Source organism: Falco cherrug, chromosome 5 (genome assembly GCF_023634085.1).
Source record: "Falco cherrug isolate bFalChe1 chromosome 5, bFalChe1.pri, whole genome shotgun sequence".
Taxonomy (NCBI): domain Eukaryota; kingdom Metazoa; phylum Chordata; class Aves; order Falconiformes; family Falconidae; genus Falco; species Falco cherrug.
The window spans coordinates 34024377-34042342 of NC_073701.1; the positions used below are offsets into that span (position 1 = coordinate 34024377).

The following is a 17966-nucleotide window of genomic DNA, read 5'->3' on the forward strand; positions in this document are numbered from 1 at the left end:
GCAGTAATTGCCTTTCCTATTAGCCCACAGCAACAACAGCTGCCATGGCAACTAACAATGATTTTAATAAGCATGGTCTGTTTTCAAGGGCAGCACACGCGTGCCGGCACATAAGTGTGTTGCGGACGCACACCGAGGGGAAGGAGGGCCTGCCATCAGCTACAAAGGCAGAGTTGAAAACGTGGCTGATCAGAGAAGCCACAGATGAATAAATGTTTATCCCCCTCCTCTGCAGGAGGAGAGGACAGCCACTCACTCCTAAAGCTGTATGGGTATGAGAGATAGACAGCGATGTGGTGGTACTAAACATGCAAAGGGCTCTCCTTGCAAGAGCCACGGATGCTGCCCAGGTGACAGAAGCAACATGCAGCTGCACCGTGGGTACAGCGTGCCATGCCAACGTGTGCAATGCTGCTCTCAGCACCAGAGAGAAAGGCACAGCAAGCACTCAACACCACCTTCCCTCTCAAATGGGCAGCAGAGGCAACCCAGCTTTTTCAACAGCTTTTCTTTCTACAACACTACCAGAATCTCCTCTCAGGTCATTCCCCAGATCTCCTGTGCTCCAAAAAGTCAACATGCAGTTACTGGTGTAAAAAAATATATATATATCAGTATTAAGGAGAAAAGTTTTGCCATCGTTGCTGTGCGCACACACAGAAAAATCCTTCTGATTCACTGCTTTACTTCAGCCTCCCAGTGTCTGGGGCTACCTGTCATGGTCTCAGCTACAAACAACTGCACCCACAGGCAGGACCTTTCCTGCACCTGCACCATGCCAGCATGTCACAGCTTCCCAGGACACCCCAACTCCCCCGGCAGCTGCTGGTGCCTTGTGTCCCTTGGTCCCAGTACCAGACACAGGGGTCAGGCCTACGGTACCTCAGGCCGACCTGCAGATCAGTTTACCACGGAAGATGCCGTTGCTGCACACAGAGTGAAATTGTGCATTACGGACAAACTACTTCAACACCTGGCAGGACCCAAAAGGCACAGTCCCATATCCTTCCCCAAACAGTGGGTTCACAAGCCATCCCCTCCTCTTCAACATGACCTAGCAGGCAGAGAGCCACCACAATGGAGTCAGCTGGATTTAGTGATAAACTCCTCTTTGGCATTGCTAATTTTCTACGGGATCGCAAAAAAGAAACTCTGAGCCAAATGGAGAGCAGAGAGAAAGGATCACTTCTTTCAGCAGCTGCTGACCACCAGATCAGCTTAGCCTAGAGGTAAGGTTTCACACCATGCACGCCAACACAGGGAGTCACTACACAGGGGCTGTGCCTGCTGTAGATACCCCACAGACACAAGCCTTGGTGGCCCACAGTAAAGGGCTGTTATCAATCAGACCAACCCACACCAGGTGGCCTAACACTGCTCAACCCAGTAATACTGACACAACATTTGCAAAGCTTAAATTTAATACTACTATTTTTTTCAAAAGCCTTTTGAACCTTTGGCTTAATCAGTTGTTTGTCATCCACTCATCAGCTGCTACAAAGGGACACTTTCTGCTAGGCAATTTGCACCAACATCTGTAAACTCTGCATGAAAAACTTGAAGCAAAGAGACAAGAAAAGTAAGCATGGCACGGCAAAGCCCAGATTTCCAAACCTGCTGCAAGGCTAAGCACACAGCATCATTCCAGTCTCACAAACTATGCTGACTCATGGGAAAGGGCATTTTAAAAAAAAAAAAGGAAAGAAATCTGTACAACCTTTTTCCACCATAACACATATTTTGCACAAGCCTAAAGAAAATATGAAATATCTCTAACAATGGGATGCAGATCCATATATGTATCTAATTTTAAGTGAATTTTGGTCCCGGCAAAGATGCTGTAGTTAAAATGCTACAGAGCATATCTTCTGCGAACACAGCAAGCTGACGCAGTACAAGATGCTGCATGAAGCTCACCATACGTTCCAAGGACCATCCTTAGATGGAGTGGGCAGCAATTAAGCAGGGAGGCCACCTAGTTTAAACTAGGGGAGGAAGGATGGCCCACTGAACCCAGTGCTCTGAGACTTCTGCTCCTGCACAGGTGACCTGGTGGTGTTTCATTCCTCTTGCATTACCTTGCACCACACTTTTCTTCCTAACATGAATGTTAAGCAATTACATGTGTTAGGATTTAAGAAGGGCTCAAATCTATGGTAACGGAGGCGAGGCTAAAGAATACAGCGATATTTAACTGTTAAAAACAAAGGATTAAATTTATGAACAAGAAACAAGAGATGTGTTTTGATTCCTGTAATGCTATCTTGAACAAACTGTGGATACATTAATCTCTGGCTAGCCCATACATGACAAAAAACCTCACTGCTACCTGACTTACTCCATTGACTGAGCCACACTGGAAGTGGTGGAGGAAAAGGATTTCTGGGAAACTTCTCCATTTGACACTGAGCAGTGACTGTGAACCTCTCCCCCAAGAAATAGCATGACCTCACTTTGCTGTACACCCTCCCTTTCCAAGCAGCACAAGAAAATGATGCTCCATCCTCAGCAGATTCATTGCTGCCCAGGGGGTTAAATACAGCAGCAATGAATTGACCAGTCTTGTTAATTCAGTTACATGGAAAATCTGTAAACAGAAGCAGAAGCCATGACAATACTATTAGAGGGCTCTGAACACAGCATTGTATAATTTGCTTTTGGTTATCACTACTAACTGTGCAAAGAGGAAGAACTTTTCCTAACAGACATTTTACATTTTTACTATTGAAGCTCTTCCAGGTAAGAAGTTTCCTACAGGCACATAATTTTTTTTTCTACCCTGCCAATTAGCTTCACAAATAACATGCTGAATTAGCATTTGACCAGACACACTTCCAGCAATTCCAACCCAGGGCTAATTTAACAGTAGCCAGAGGGGAAAGCCCATGCCATCACCAGGGAAGGCAGCATCACCTGCCCTGGCTCTGCTGGAATGGAGCAACCTTTGGGAGATCAGGACATGGTATGACTCATTGGCCCTTCCCACTGCAATCTTGGTTCCAGTGCATCTGTTTGAACACAGCTCATACAAAATTCGTTGTAATTTTTTCTAGCAACTTCATGGAGATAGTTACCTCCATAACCAGCACTACGCAATAACCATCTGCAGGGAAGTAGATTGTCCAGAGAATGAAGCTAACCATCCAACAGCCTCCATACCCCAGGAAAATCCATACAAGACAGAAAAATACTTACCCAAGAAGTCAAGTTGAGAAGTTATCTTTTAAGAAGTTATCCACTACTTAGTGTGATTGTATTCATCATCAAAACCCTGCCCAGGAAATAAGGATTTCTCTGCCTCTGACAATGGTAGGAATTCACCCATGGAAGGGGAACAATGCCACATGTTTACTCCTGCCCAAAGGGCCCAGAGATTTAGGGACTGTCTTAAAAATCCTATTCTGGAAACAAAAGTAAAGATTGCTAATCCCAAAACCAATCAGACACATCTACAAACGTCTGAATCTTAATTACAAACTCCCAAGAATTCAGACATTGAGAAACTGGTGACCTAGAATAAGAAACTGCTCAGGAGAACGGACATAAAAACTGTATTTCAGACTAACCCTGAGGATCAACCAAACCACACAAGCCAAACAAAACACTTGATACTACCATGTGATCAAGGCTGGTCAGTTTGTCCACTGTATTACACGTTTTCCAAAGCATTTGCATCACACCTCTTTATCAAGCACCAAATCCAAAGAAGCAACCCCACACAATACCTTATAATAAATATGGGAGCCCAAGCAGAGAGATTTCATGCTTACTTAGAGACATAGACTCAAGAGTTCACAGAGGAGCTTGCTAATGCCTTGTCAGCAACAGTGACAAAATAGCTGAGACCAAGCATCTTGGAAAATTTCAGTGCACACAGGAGTCAAAAACACCTGTCTCCTACACTTCCCAAGGACAGTCTGGGACAGGCATTACTTTGGGCAGACTGTCACCCCATTCACATCATAACCAGAGTTACTCGCTCTGAGGGAACAGGATTTGCCTGCAACCCCCAGAGCAACAAATACTAAAATCCAACAGAAACAGGAACATTTTTTATCATAGGATGAACCAGACCTAGTGAAGTACCATCCATTCCCCATCTACCTGTTAAAATATGCAGACTGGCTAGTCTTTTCGCTATAGAGATGCTTCAGATTTTCAGATGCCAGCATGATAAGGAAGAAGAACCTGAGCACCAAAGATGAAAAATAGCAGCTGGTACAGAAAGGATAGAACAAATACAGAAAGCATGAACAAATGCTATATGGAATGCTACACTGCAAAGAAAGCCAATCTCCCTATCAAACTCCAACATAGCTGCCAAATGCTGCCCCACAAAGCTACCAAGACTGTGAGCTACTTCTATGGTAAATGCCTGCAGTAATCATGAGTTCCAAAAATGAAACAAACGCCAAGCTCAAAAAAAAAAAAAAAAAAAACACCCCAACACACACCACACAAAAAGTATCTTCCTGTTTTCACTGGAAAGGTCATGCCTATTTAAGGAAAACTTCCCAAGCCACATGGACATGCTCCATCTACATCCATCAACTAACAGCCCCGAGTTAAATGTAATCACTCATCAAAGAATTCCTAGTCCTTAAAGGAGTCACGATCCAAGATGCTAATCCAACCCATGCTCCTCCTAGCATCCAAACCAGCCACAAATACCTGATACCACTCAAGATGAAAACATCAATTCATTGATCAGCAGAGGAGAAATCCTTACTCAACCCTTTAAGCATTGAATAATAGGAGGAAGAGAGACATATGCAAAGTTTTACAGCACCTCCATCCATTCTAGTTAGTTAGCATCTTCCCCATGGGAAACACCCTTGCCCAGGAGAACCTATATATTGATCACAGTCTGGCTGAAATAACTCAGATATGTTCTCACCCCATAGACAGAGAGGTTTCAGGTCAGAACATGAAGCATCAAGAATTCTTAGTGGTGCTGATTTATGATTTACTGACAGAGAAAAGTTATTTTTCTGAATCTGCGGTATTTGGCACTAACCATGTGATGCTCCTGTAGAAAGAAGGCAGAAGAGATATCAGGAAAGACGGTGAAATGCATCAAGTCTTTTCTGGAAGCATGCAATCAGTGGAGAGAGGCACACACAAAAAAACACAGACCTAATTACAAGCATCGTATGAATTTCCTGGCACAGGTACACAGACACATATATCCGATAACTGGTCCGACGACATATAGTCAAATGCCAGTCTCACTCTCATTTACCATATCCAAGTCCATCACAATAGTCTAGTTCTTGGACAAGACTAACTCACAGATGAGAAGGCACTGGAAGGAAGGAAGGATGGACAGATGACGTGATGGTTTTGGCTGGGATAGAGTTAATTTTCTTCATAGTAGCTAGTATGGGGCTATGTTTTGGATTTGTGGGGAAAAGGGTGTTGATAAAGGGATGTTTTAACTACTGCTGAGCAGTGCTCAGACAGAGCCAAGGCCTTTTCTGCCTCTCACCCCACCCCTCCAGCCAGCAGGCTGGGGGGGCACAGTAAGTTGGGAGGAGACACAGCCAAACAGCTGACCAAAGGAATATTCCATACCATATGACATCACGCTCAGCATATAAAGCTGGGGGAAGAAAGAAGGGGGGAACATCTGGGGTTATGGTATTTGTCTTCCCAATAACCGTTACGCATGACGGAGCCCGGCTTTCCTGGAGATGGCTGAACACCCACCTCTCAATGGGCAGTGGTGAATGAATTCCTTATTTTGCTTTGCCTGTGCACATAGCTTTCGCTTAAACTGGCTTTATCTCAACCCATGAGTTTTCTCCCTTTTAATTGTCCCCCATCCCACCAGAGAGGGAGGGAGGGAGCAAGCGAGTGGCTGTGTGGTGCTTAGCTGTTAGCTGGGGTTAAACTATGACAGACGGAAACACCACAGTTAAATCCCACTGTAACCCTCTTTATTTGAAAATCAAAATCCACAGTTGGTCCACTTTCTTTTTAATTCCCCTTCTCCACTGAAGCTTTCTCCAGCCCATGGCTGATGTTTAACCATGACTTAGACAACACTGTTCACAAATGCTGCTATCACCTGCTGCTGAATCCATCCCACCCTAGCAAATGGCCTTGCCTCCACTGTTTGCGACTGTGACCTCTCAGACCAGCTCTCACAACACGAGGCACTGGGCATGCAGACCACCACTCTTAGGGAATGCAACTAGCCAGGAAGTCAGAAATTTGCAGTAAGTGTTTAGGTATAAAAGTCACAAAGAAAAAGCTGTTAGATCCAGCTGTGACATTAGCAGATGCCAGGTCTCCACTGGATTTGTGTGAGCACTGAAGAGGCCTCCAGCCTCATCACTTCTCCCTCACTTGAAGGCAACAAGAATTCCTAGAGTAGATGCTGAGGCACAAAGGCGGCACCGCCAGGTTGGCCTTTATCTCCTCTTGGCAAAAAGCAGTGGGATGGGGTGTTTTTTCCTCCCCTACAGCTTTATACTACTTCCAGTGTAACAGTCTGACAATCCTGGCAACAAGATAGGGCATCATCTGGCCCAAAATCCTGGTCTTGTTCTCCAGGGCTCTCTGCAGATGACAGAGCCCCAGCCATACAGCACATTTCTGGTCCCCCTTTTCTCAGTGCTGTACTCAGCTAAGAAGAAAAGAGAACAGAACTGAGAACCCATGAAAAAAAGCAAGAAAAAGCAGGCAGTGGTGGGATGCATCAGGGGCATGTTATTCAACAAGAAAAAGGAAGGAGATAGGAAGTCCGTGATCACCCAAGTGCTTTTGACCCAAGATACCTGAATTCCAAGTAGCAGGATTGTTTTGCAGCCCAACGTGTCACAAAGCCCCCCCAGCAAAACATGCCTTAGTTTGCCTCCCTCTAACCCCACAAGCACCCATGCTGAAACCTGTGTCCCCAGGAAGAGGGAGAACTGCCAGTCCCCCATGCAGCCAGTGCAGGGAGCTGGTTCCTGACTCTCCTGCATGCACAGCAGCTTTTCTGTTTGCTAACAGACCGAAATATGCTTTTAACTCAAAAGGCAAGGTAGCTACCTTCTATCCTAAAACAGCGTTTCAATCGCAAAAATCGAGGGCTGTGGATTAAAAAATGCTAGTTACAGCCACCCATGCAACTTCCACTGTTTCCTCATGTGCAGGGACATTACATCAAATGAGGCTTATGTGCTATTTTTGCCTGACTCCTGCTTTGTTCAAGCCTAGGAAGCACTGTCCTCTGAGCAGCAAAAACAGCTGCAGAAACCAAAAGGTATGTGGGTTTGTAGTTAAAGACAAGTGGTATCCCTTCTTAAAAAGTTAAGATTTCAAACCTCATCTTCAAAGGAAGGTTTTGCTGTGATGATGACTAAGTTACTTACTTCAAGCTTTTCCACTTTTTTTCAAGACAAAGACAAAATTGCTTTATATTTGCCCAATATGACACACTTAAGGATCAGTATGTGGAAGTGGTAAGTATTCATATATACAGTGGGAGTTGTGGAGAGCTGTAGATCGGGAACTTAAACATAACCAAAACCCTACCAGCTACAATAAAAATTACAAATAAAATTTAAAAAAACAGGTTGCAAGTGTCATTTTTGCAAAACTGGTCTTACTACCAGTACCTCCATTCCCCATTTCTACAAGTCCCCATTTCTCTCAGGAAAACGGCAAAAATAAGATCGTTAGTATCCGTGAAACACCCACACTACACTGGTGAGTACTGTGGAAGAGACCATTAAAAAATTAATAGTTTTGCATTCAGTGCAAGGTTTAGATTATCTGCAGTAAATTCTGTTTGGGGTCACACATAAGATGAAAAGGAAGAAATTAAATATTTAATAGCTCTCAGTCCAAAACCTGACCTCACACCATTTTAACTGATAAAAAAACTCCCGCTAGATTTAATAGCGCCTCAGCGAGCGCTATCCATTTGATGCTTTTATGGAGATGAGATCATCTCTATAAATATCAAATGTACAACCACATAATTAAGACCCTACACGGTGCCTTCTTGTCACATTCTCCTGCTGGGTACTCACTGGGTACGAGCTCCAGCCCACACCATGCTGGACGCACCATGTATTAAATCTCCCGCGGTCCAGCCCACTGCAGCACTGGCTCTCCCTCTGGCACATTCTCTGTCTCCTCAACCCTCTGCATTCAGGAGGCAGGTCCCAGCAGCCTTAGACCACCCAGCACAAACACCAGCTCTCACAGCACTGCAACAGCATAACACACCTCTTCCTAAAACTGGAGCATCGAGGGCATTCTGTGTTTTCACACACTTCAACTTCCACTCCTGGTCAAAACAAGTTACAGGACAGGCAGGAGCTTTAGAAGTCAACTGATTTCTCCTGCTGGCTGCCCAAGAGACATTCAGATTTCAGCAAACCAGCAGGAGTGATATGTAAACTTTACTGCCTCAGTTTCCTCCATGATCCGGATCATTCCTGAGGCTGACATCACACAGAGTCCTGCTTCCTGCTCTGATACATCCCACCAACCCCAGGACATCTGCCCATACCATGCTGCCAGCTTCCACCTCCTTCTGTACACCCCATGGTTCAATCTGCTGCAGCAACAGCCTAAGTTTCCTCCCTGAACAAACCTTTTGCATCTCCCCAGGTTGCGTAGCAGGGGCCACTCAGGAGAGTGGAAGTAGCATCACTTAGAGAGAGTGATCCCTTTAATCCCAGGAACCACCCCGAGTCATTCCAAAGCTCAGCTTCAAGAGTAAGAGAAGGGAGAAGCACCTACAAAACATACTCCATCCTGGTCCAGCTTCACTACAAGGCTACACAGGACTTTTAACATGAAACAAGGATAGGAAAGAGGCCTCTGATGGACCTTCTCTCCAGGACAGGAGAGTACAAAGGGTAATGGAGAAGCCCTTTAATGCACGCACTTCCCCTCATTTGTCTTCCCACAAAAAGCAAGCAAAGCCACAGAACAGAGTAAAAACAAAAAGCCGGGCAGCAATGGCTCAGAAGCACCATCACGCCGCTGGGACAGTCACGCCTGGCTACGCCGTCTGTGGAACCGGGGCCCCGGAGAGAAGGCGCCCAGGCCGGCAGCAGGCAGAGCCCACAGAGCCCAGCCTTCCCCCGGCCTCACCGGAGGGTGGTGAGCAGGCTGGAGGAAAGGCCGCCTTCCCACCCATCGCAGGGTACTGGAACGGCAACCGCAAGCAATAAATTATAGGCCTGGGATCCCAGCTACAGCCTCCTCTTAGCCCACACAGCACTAAACCAAGGCTTTTAAGTGATGCTTTGGTGGGATTTTCTTCCCAGGCATCACCCCCGACAGTGACAACCACCCCAAATGTCTGCAAGAATATCCTACAGAAATAGCAGGGGAAAAGCTGTGCAGAAAGCCTCAACTAAAAGAGCACACTCTGATCCCTTGAAGAAACCTGAGCTGGATCCAGATCCCAGGGCCTCAAAGGCCTCTGGGGAAAATATTTTGATATTTGTAACACACAGCAATGCCACATAAGGTTGCTGCTTTAGCCTCTCTATTAAAGGAAATTTAGCTACATACAGCCAGAGGGTAAGAAGTGCTGACACATGGGGGCTTTTCTGTCCCCCCCTTAAATGGTACAGGTTCTTCCCCATCTCTATGCCAATACCTGGCATTATTGCTGAGGCAGTTATGAGCGGATAAAACCCAAGAAAGTCACACAGAAAAAGCAACAATTGCTTCTAGCCCACACTTTCTGAAGCAAGCACCCAATCTTCTTGCACAATGAATTCTCCTAGACAAAAGCAAACACAAGCAACAGCCCCAGAAACAGCCACTTCAAAAACATGCCAGACCGAGTCCCACTGTCCTACCCAAGAGATGCAAGTAAAAGATCTCATGACCTCTTTTCTAATCGGTATGAATCACAAGTACACTCTGCCCACACTCCAAAGGTTAGGAGGTGGCAATGGTATATAGCTGACTGAACACCAATGTCGCACCAACTGAGCTGGCAGAAACTGCCAAAGTTTCCTGCTCTGCCCAAACAGATGCTAGATCCAGCTCAAGTTCAGCTGTTGCCTCTGATTAAAGGGGAAGGCTTTTGTATACAACCTTTCCCACTTTGCAGCTACTTAAATACATCATATTATCGCTAAGGAGTCAGCATCCCGTTTCCCTCAGTCCAGCAAGACAGCTGCCTGGGTAGTTTCGATAGATGCCAGCCATATGCACGTGTGACAAGCCAAACAAGAGGAATTGGAACGGTTCCCAAGCCTCTTCCCAAACACCCCAGAAATCCTCCAGAACCAAGAACACAGGTTAGAAACTTCAACCTACGATGGGCCCTTCTCAGCAAAGCCCAGCAGGCAGCAAAGGTTTTCTGCAGGAGAGGTGCCCTGGCACGGCTCAGTGGAACAGCTCGGCAGAACCCTGGCAAGAAGCGCTGCAAGTCAGGACGCTGGCATGGTCCAAGCCTGGCGAAGACTGTTTTGTACAGCCCCTGCCATCATTGGGCTTGGCTCCTACAAACATCTCAAATTCAACCCAAAAACTGGAGGTGCACTCAGGGAAGTGAAGTGGAGGGAGGGGGAAGCATGCTGAGGAAAATATATACACATCTTTCAAACTAACATGTGCCTGAATTTATAAAGATTGCTGGCCAAATTAAATTTACTGGAGAGCAAAGGGAGTTAAGGCCCAAAATGCAGTCAAGCAGCTCTAATCCCTAAACATCGGGATTATCTCATGACAGCTACACTCCAGTGTCCACTCAATACCCCTGTAAAAAGTAAATCAACAGAATGCTTCAATGAACTGGAACTCGTTACTTCTAATTGCTATTCTTACTTCACTTCTGGACGTTCCTCTGATCCCTCAGCCACCGCATTTCAAAAGCACACATACACACGGAAGGTCAAGTAATATCCAAGATGAGCAAATTAACTAAGCAGGTTTCCAGCCGACCAAAACACTTGCCCTCCTCTTGCTTGGTATGAAAACTAAGGTTTGCTCCACCCCACAAGAGAAGTCAGCAGCATAGAGGGATAGGTTTTAAAACCTCTTCAACCAATGCGATCCCTAACATTTTCCAAAGGGGCAGAGGTTCCTGTGCAACAAACCAAACACTGCTAGTGACAGGCTTCTATTTTTCCAAGCTAACAAGAGGTATGTCCTTCAGCAGCAGTCTCCAGAGGGCAGTGGACCACACACAGAATCCAGTTCAGGTCCATGTCAACTTCAGTTTGGCTTCCCTACCACTAATGCAAACGAAGCAGTTTTTATTTTATTTTATTTTACCACTGCCTCCTTTGCGTCTCCATGCATCTCCTATTCCTGTTGCCACCAACCTCACCACAGCAGAGCCACTGAAAGCCCTCAGTACAGCCACAATAAACCATGCAGCTAACAGCAACACAGCTGCCAAAATTTCAGTGACCAGCACTTCTTTGAGACAGTCTTGAAAAGAGGCGTGAACCTCCAAAACAAAAGGGCAAGGTGGGAGCCCTGCTTGCTGCACCACTGGCAGGAAAAGCCACGAGGGTACTTCACAGGACATGCATGGGAGAGAGGCACACTGCTCCAAACTCAGCTAGGTGGGCAACCTTTTAAAAACGCAAGGGAGAGCCCGGCCTTTCTGCAAAATGCCAGTGCACTCATGTTTCTAAACAGGAGTTCTGAAAAGGAAAAATAAAATGCTTATGTCTACAGCTGGTACACATACACAGAAGGAAACCATTTCCAACAGAGCCAGACCTCTGTTCAGCTTCCAACCTCAAAACCACAGCCATCACCTTTAAACACAAACCTCTGAAATCCAAAGAGAAATACCGACAGAGCCTGGAAGGGTGCTAAAGAATCCAGAATACTTTACTTGGGCTTTCCATTTTCCTGAATATGGCAAGAAAAGAGTCAACATTAAAGTGCTCTCAATGTCTCCAAAATCCCAACTTTCCGTCTGCTTGCCAAACCTTTTCTTTGAACTGCATTTTCTAAGTCTTCCCAGACTATGTCAGGTCTAACTCACAACACTCAAATATTTTCAAAAAAGCAAAGGACAAAAGCAAACAAAAGTAACAACAAACTTAAAGGTGATTCATTATGTCTCATCACATCAGCAATAGTCTGTCCAAACAGCATCCCAGGAAACCTCATCCTGGATCCAAAGCAGGCGTCAGCTTCTAAAAACTGGAACTTCGTTTCTTTTTTAGAATATCTTGTATCCCCTGCATTGCTCTGCATCTCTTTACAAAGAGAACCATGCCATGAATAATAAGAGAGAAGAAAAAGCTAACCTGATTACACAGCTTTTCCCTCATTTACTGGAACCATCTACTTACAGAAGATACTCTCTTCTGTAAGATTTAAAAATACAGATTTCCATAGGGTCCCCATAGCACAGAAGCTGTTATTTACTGTTCCCTTCTCAATTACAGTCCCACTCAGCCCTATTACTTCTAAAACCCAAACCCATCTTGGGAAATTATCAGCAGACTGATTTCTTGCCCTCCTCTGGAGCACCATGAACGGGTGAGGACACTGTTTGCCATGAAGCACCACCAGTGTCCCCACTCTCCCCTTTCTGTGGCCTGCTGCTGTTCAGGGTTTCCAGTCTTCAGGCTGGAAGAAGTCAAGCTGGCAGAAGGTATTACAGACCATCTTCTGGCTCTCAGTAGGAAGAGAAACCACAGACTTTATTGCGGAGCAAAGACTTATCATCTATTACATCATTATTTAGTCACAGGGGACTGATCTCAACACTGTTAGTCATCTTTATGAACCCTGTAAAGACATGCCTGAATGACAATACAAAGTCACCACTCATCACTGCCACTAAAAGTTTACGTGGACTTGATAAGGCATATACCACAGCTACACTAACTGTCTTCCCTGTCAGCCATGCTCATGGTTGCAGGGGTAATTTCCCCAAATTCTCAGGGATCCTGAGCACACAAGTCATTCACGAAAGAGGAACAAGAATCAGCTCTGTTCACACCTTGCATCTAATTCCAACTATGTATTACCTCTAGGTATAATTTTAATCCACTAACCAGCCTAGGCCCTATAAAAAAGTTGAACCAAAATTCACCTTGGGAACCGAATGGAGTCGATGAACTCATGCAACCCCACACGGAGGAACTGGAAGATATTTTAACAATTTTCTTCAGCAGCATAAGCTGGCTGATACACCTCTAGGACCTCAGTGGGGAAGACAAACAGCACCGTGGAATTACACCTCTGACTGCAGCTCCAAAGAGAAAGAAGGGACACTTCCCAGCTAGCCACAACATTTCTGGTCTTTCATCATGCAAGGAACAGAGGAGGAGAGAAATAATTGCAAGGGTGCGTTCTCCTCCATCTGTGCAGCAGTCAACCTCTTCTGACAGGCAGCAAATACAGCTGCATTAACAACTGCATTTCAGTGCACTTTCACAAGTGACTTACACCAATATAACGTTTTTTTCTTCCTCTGTTAGGGACTATTTTTACCAAGATCAGCAAGCTGATCCAAATGATTCAACTCATCCAAGCCAGGAAACACAGAGCAAGCTAGTTCCTAGCTAGTATATATATACAGTTAAAAAGCAGCAGTACCTTTGGGGCCCTTTACCTCCAAAGCTTGCAAGTATATCCAAACACTTCCAGGAGACCTTCCTGGTCGGCGGAATTTTATTTTTGCCACTTATGGACCAGAGGGAGCTAAAAAGTAGCAGTATGTGCTGGTCCTTTTCCTCCCACGCCACGATTAACTGAAATATGTCCCAGAAGCAGATAGCAGCCATGATCCGATTTGTCCCAATCCCAACTCAAGCAGCTTTACACCACCCTCCTAACAAGATCAGCACTGGCCAAACACCATTTATCCAGCCTGATCAAAGATGGATTAGATAATGAAACCCTAACTGCATAAGCTGTCTGAGCATGCTGGCCTGAGACAGCAGAAAACAAGAAGCTCACTAAATTTAAGGGCTACTTTAAGCTTTAAGCCACACTTCGCCCCAAGTTCTTAATAACTAGCTACTATTTTATCTTCCTATAGGCTAGCTTCTATATTTCATATTAAGAGACAAAAAAAGGGTATTAGTTTTACAGTTGCATTCCTAATTTCTATAGCTAAATTGTTTATTTCAGCTTTACAAGCTGTGTTCACACCCTGAACCACTGGTAGGTAGGGGTTATGCAAAGAAACTGTGGCAAGTGTGGCACCCCAGGATTCCTCGCTATCAGCCCAGGGACATGAGGTCACCAAGTTTACACAGCAACAGCCTGTGGCTCTGGAACAGGAAGTAGAAAATTGACAGGATCTGCAGGAAAAACAAGGTACAACAGTTTCTAGTGTTATTTCCAGTTTCCAGAAAGCCTCTAGTACATGGAGGGGGGAAGCGGGTAATAATAATAAAAAAAATAATAATCAAAGAATAGGGTCTTTATTCCTCTTGTAAGCATTACGTACAGTCAAACATAAGGAATTTACTAAAAAGAAGCTGTTATTCTAAAATAAGGTACTTCAAAAGAATATACCATCTGAACAGAAACCTTCATGAAAGGCAATCTTGTGTTTTGACTTTTAAGTAAAAAGATAACAAATTTCCCAAACATTAAAGAACACCTTTTTCCTAGCTCTGATATTATTTGCAAGTATTTGGTATTTCTTGGTTACAAACATGAGAAGATTCTCCAAATAAATAAAACACCCTTTTTAACAGTAAAAAAAGCCAAGGGAAACTTCTGGACACACACAATGGCATGTGTGCGTGTGTATATACGTACACGTTTATTTTCATCTTTTATATTGAAAGATTGAAAAAACCTTTTCCATATATACATAAATATTAAAATTACACTAAGAATACCAACTACCATATGGAGGTCCCTGTCTAAAGAACAGTCACAGACTATAAACACACGACTTTAAAACTGGACTCTACTAGCTGCACTTCTCCATCTAATTTCTCCACTGTTTGCCTGTGTTTGACATGGAAACAAAACCCCAACTTTCCACTAAAATCCACAATTAATCCATACTACCATTACCACCAGCACTACACATACATCGCTGTGCACACACTGCTGTAGCCCCATAGTCAAATGCTGCAATCTTAACAACCTGTACTATTCATTGACCAGATAATAAAACACTGTCCTCAACGTAAACATAGAAGGGAGACTTTTACGTATACAGAAATCATACTTGTTTGCAATTAAAAAAAAAAATAAAATGGAATTTTAAGACTCTTTTGTTAAGCCAGTTCAAGCCCCTCCCTGGGCAATTTTCAGTTGATTTATCACCGGTTTACATCGACACCAGCCAGTTTAACCACTAACTGCAGGTAAACTGGTGCACCTCCTGTAGCTATGCAGAACCTGTGCCTCAGACTTGGAAGAGCTGGAAGAATTTCATGTCACCATGTTCAAGCACTCATTCATAATTCCTAACAAGGCACAATATATAAGCACTCCCTCAATGCTGAGCATCTTTCTCCTTGCCATTATATACATTGTCTGAGTCATACTTGACACCTACATGTGGGAGAAGATACTACTTCAAGGAATAAAGGAGCACAGCATGGTTTTTACTGGCCTTGCGGGAGCACAAGCAGCATCACTCGGGTGTGAAGCTCCAGCCTACATTCTGCTCACACCATCACGCTGGGGAAAAAGTGATGTTGTAAGGTGGAGACACTGCCACGAAAAGCTGAACATCAAACAGAACCACAAACAAAACCCTCCAGCTATAAGCTATTTAAAAACAAAATAAAATTAAAAAAATCTTGAGCGTGCAAACTGGGGACAGCCTGGGAAATAAGAAGGAAAGACCACGGGCCAGCATTCGGCGTCTGGATGAGAAGCATGCTGGAGAAGACAGGATGCTCCCCTTGGAAACTACCAGCGGTGTTTACGAACCCAAGACAAGGTGAGAAGAGAAACAAGTTCAGGTGAATAAATCACACCGCCTCCCAAGACCTGCGATACACTCCTCAGGAGAAAGGGATGCAAAAGGCCGGCGCGACTGCCGTAACAACCCACCCCGTACAACACCCAGACAAAGGAAAGCAGGAAAGCCCTGGCAGCATCACCCCACAAACACAAAAGCGAACGCACCTGGAAAGCGCAACGCTTTGGGGACGATCGAAACGTGCTGGCCGAAGGCGACAGCACCGTAAGACCCCGCCGGCAGCCCCCGTGCCAAGCGGGATGACGCCCCCCGCCGCCCCCCGAGCCCCTTCCTCCTCCCCAGGCAGCACCCGGGTTCCTCCCGATGGCTTACGAGACCCGAAGGCGACAGGAGCGCGCCACCCGCCGCCACCCCCCGCGCCCAGCCCCGCCACCGCGGCCTCCCCACGGTCCGCGGCCTCCCCACGGTCCGCGGCGGCGGCGGACGGCGCTGCCCAGAGCGCCGGGCCCAGCGGCGGCCCCCGGAGGGCCGCGGCCCCACGTGCTGGGCTGCGCCCCGGGAGCCGCCCGCCTCAGGCCGGGGAGCCCCGGGCAGGAGACCCGCCGCCCCCCTCGCTGCTCCCGGCCGCTGCCGGCGGGGGAAAGGGCCGCACGCCCGTAAGCAACGCGCTGAATCCCGCAAACCGAAATGAAACGCGGCCCGGCCCGGCCGCCCCACTCCCGCCGAGCCCCGGTACAGGAAAGCCGGCGAGGGCCCGGCCGGCCCGGCCCTGCCCGCTACCTGCATGCCGCCGCCGTCGGCCTCCGCCTCCGTCCGCAGCCGCTTGCTGTGGCCGCCCTCGGCGCCGTCCCCACCGGGCATGGGCTGCTCCAGCTCCGGCTCCCGCTTCACGCCGCGGGCGGCCCCCGCGCCGCCGCCGGCCAGGAGCTGCGGCTGTGGCTGCTGCTGCTGCTGCGGGGGCTGGCCGCCCTCCGCCATCCGCGCCGCCGGAGCCCCGGCCGACCCCGCCGCGATCGCCCCGCTCTGTCACCGCGACGCCCGGCGCTGCCGGAGGAGGAGGAGGAGGAGGAGGAGGGCGAGCCCCGCGCCGCAAGCAGAGCAGCGGGCGCGGCGGGCTCCGACCCACCGGAGCCCCTCGGTCACGGGCTCGGCGGTGGCTGGGGAGGGGCCGAAGCCCCTCGGCAATCTCCGGAAACGCCGGCCGGGCCGCCGGAGCCGCGCGACCCCCGCTCGGCAACCTTCGGCGCTGGCGGCGGCGGGCGGGGCGGGGGCGGGGCGGGGGCGGGACGCGGGGCGGAGCGGGGCCGCCGGGAGGCACAGGCCGCCGGGGGTCGCCGCCGCCGCCGCAGCCGTCGCCGCTGGGCCGCACGGGGCGGCGGGAAATGGCCGCTCGCCCGCCCGCCCGGCCCGGCCGCTGCAGCCGGAGCCGCCTCAGGCGGCGTCCGCCCAGCCCCGCGCCCGGGCTGCCTCGTCCCGCGCGGCCTGGGCTGAGCCGCGAGCGCGGCGCTGCGGGGGCCGCGGGGGCCGCGGGGGCGATGGGCGCGGGGCTGGGGCGCGAAGGCGGCCCGGTCCCCCCTGCCCGCGCCTGCCGGCCTCCTGGCAGCGGGGCCGGGCCGAGGCGCGGGCGCTTCGGGCCCCTGCAGCTTTCAGCGGCCCGCGGCGGGTGCGGGACGCTCCCCCGGCAGGGCCGGGCGGTCACGCTGGCGCAGGGGTGCAGAGCCCCCGGGCAGGGCCGGTGCCCGAGCCCCCGCCACCGCCGTGATCCTGGCCGGGTGGTGCCACCGGTGGGGTTTCAGGGGCTCTGCCCATAGGGAGCCGTCCTGAGCTGAGGTGGATGGGGGGTGAGGGGCACTGACTTGATCCCCTGCTCCAGGAGCATCCAGCTTCTGGGGGTGTGCTCCCCAGTGCTGTACCTGGTGCTGCCTCCGCGCACCGCGACCTCCCATCGCTCGCCGCTCGCGTCCTTTCTGGCCTTTTTCAGGCCTCCCCTGTGCTGTTCTGGGCAGCTCACCCTGGGACTCTCTCACAGCCCCAGGCTGCTTCTGGTTTCTTGAGAAAGGAACTGATCTGCTTTCTGGTCCCAATAGCCTCCATAGGTTTCTCTGGCATTTTTATATATAACCTT

The 17966-nt window shown here is 48.2% G+C and overlaps 1 protein-coding gene across 3 annotated transcripts in view; it reads right to left on the bottom strand.

Moving 5' to 3' along the window:
* The window catches only part of RBFOX2 (RNA binding fox-1 homolog 2), a 174302-nt gene extending 157206 nt beyond the window's left edge, over nucleotides 1-17096 (bottom strand). For all 3 annotated transcript variants that reach the window (XM_055711378.1, XM_055711374.1, XM_055711371.1), the window contains exon 1: nucleotides 16622-17096. In XM_055711378.1, the coding sequence (XP_055567353.1) occupies nucleotides 16622-16819 (198 nt within the window). In that variant the 5' untranslated portion in view covers nucleotides 16820-17096. The remainder of the gene's footprint in view (nucleotides 1-16621) is intronic.
* Nucleotides 17097-17966: the final 870 nt, after the last annotated feature.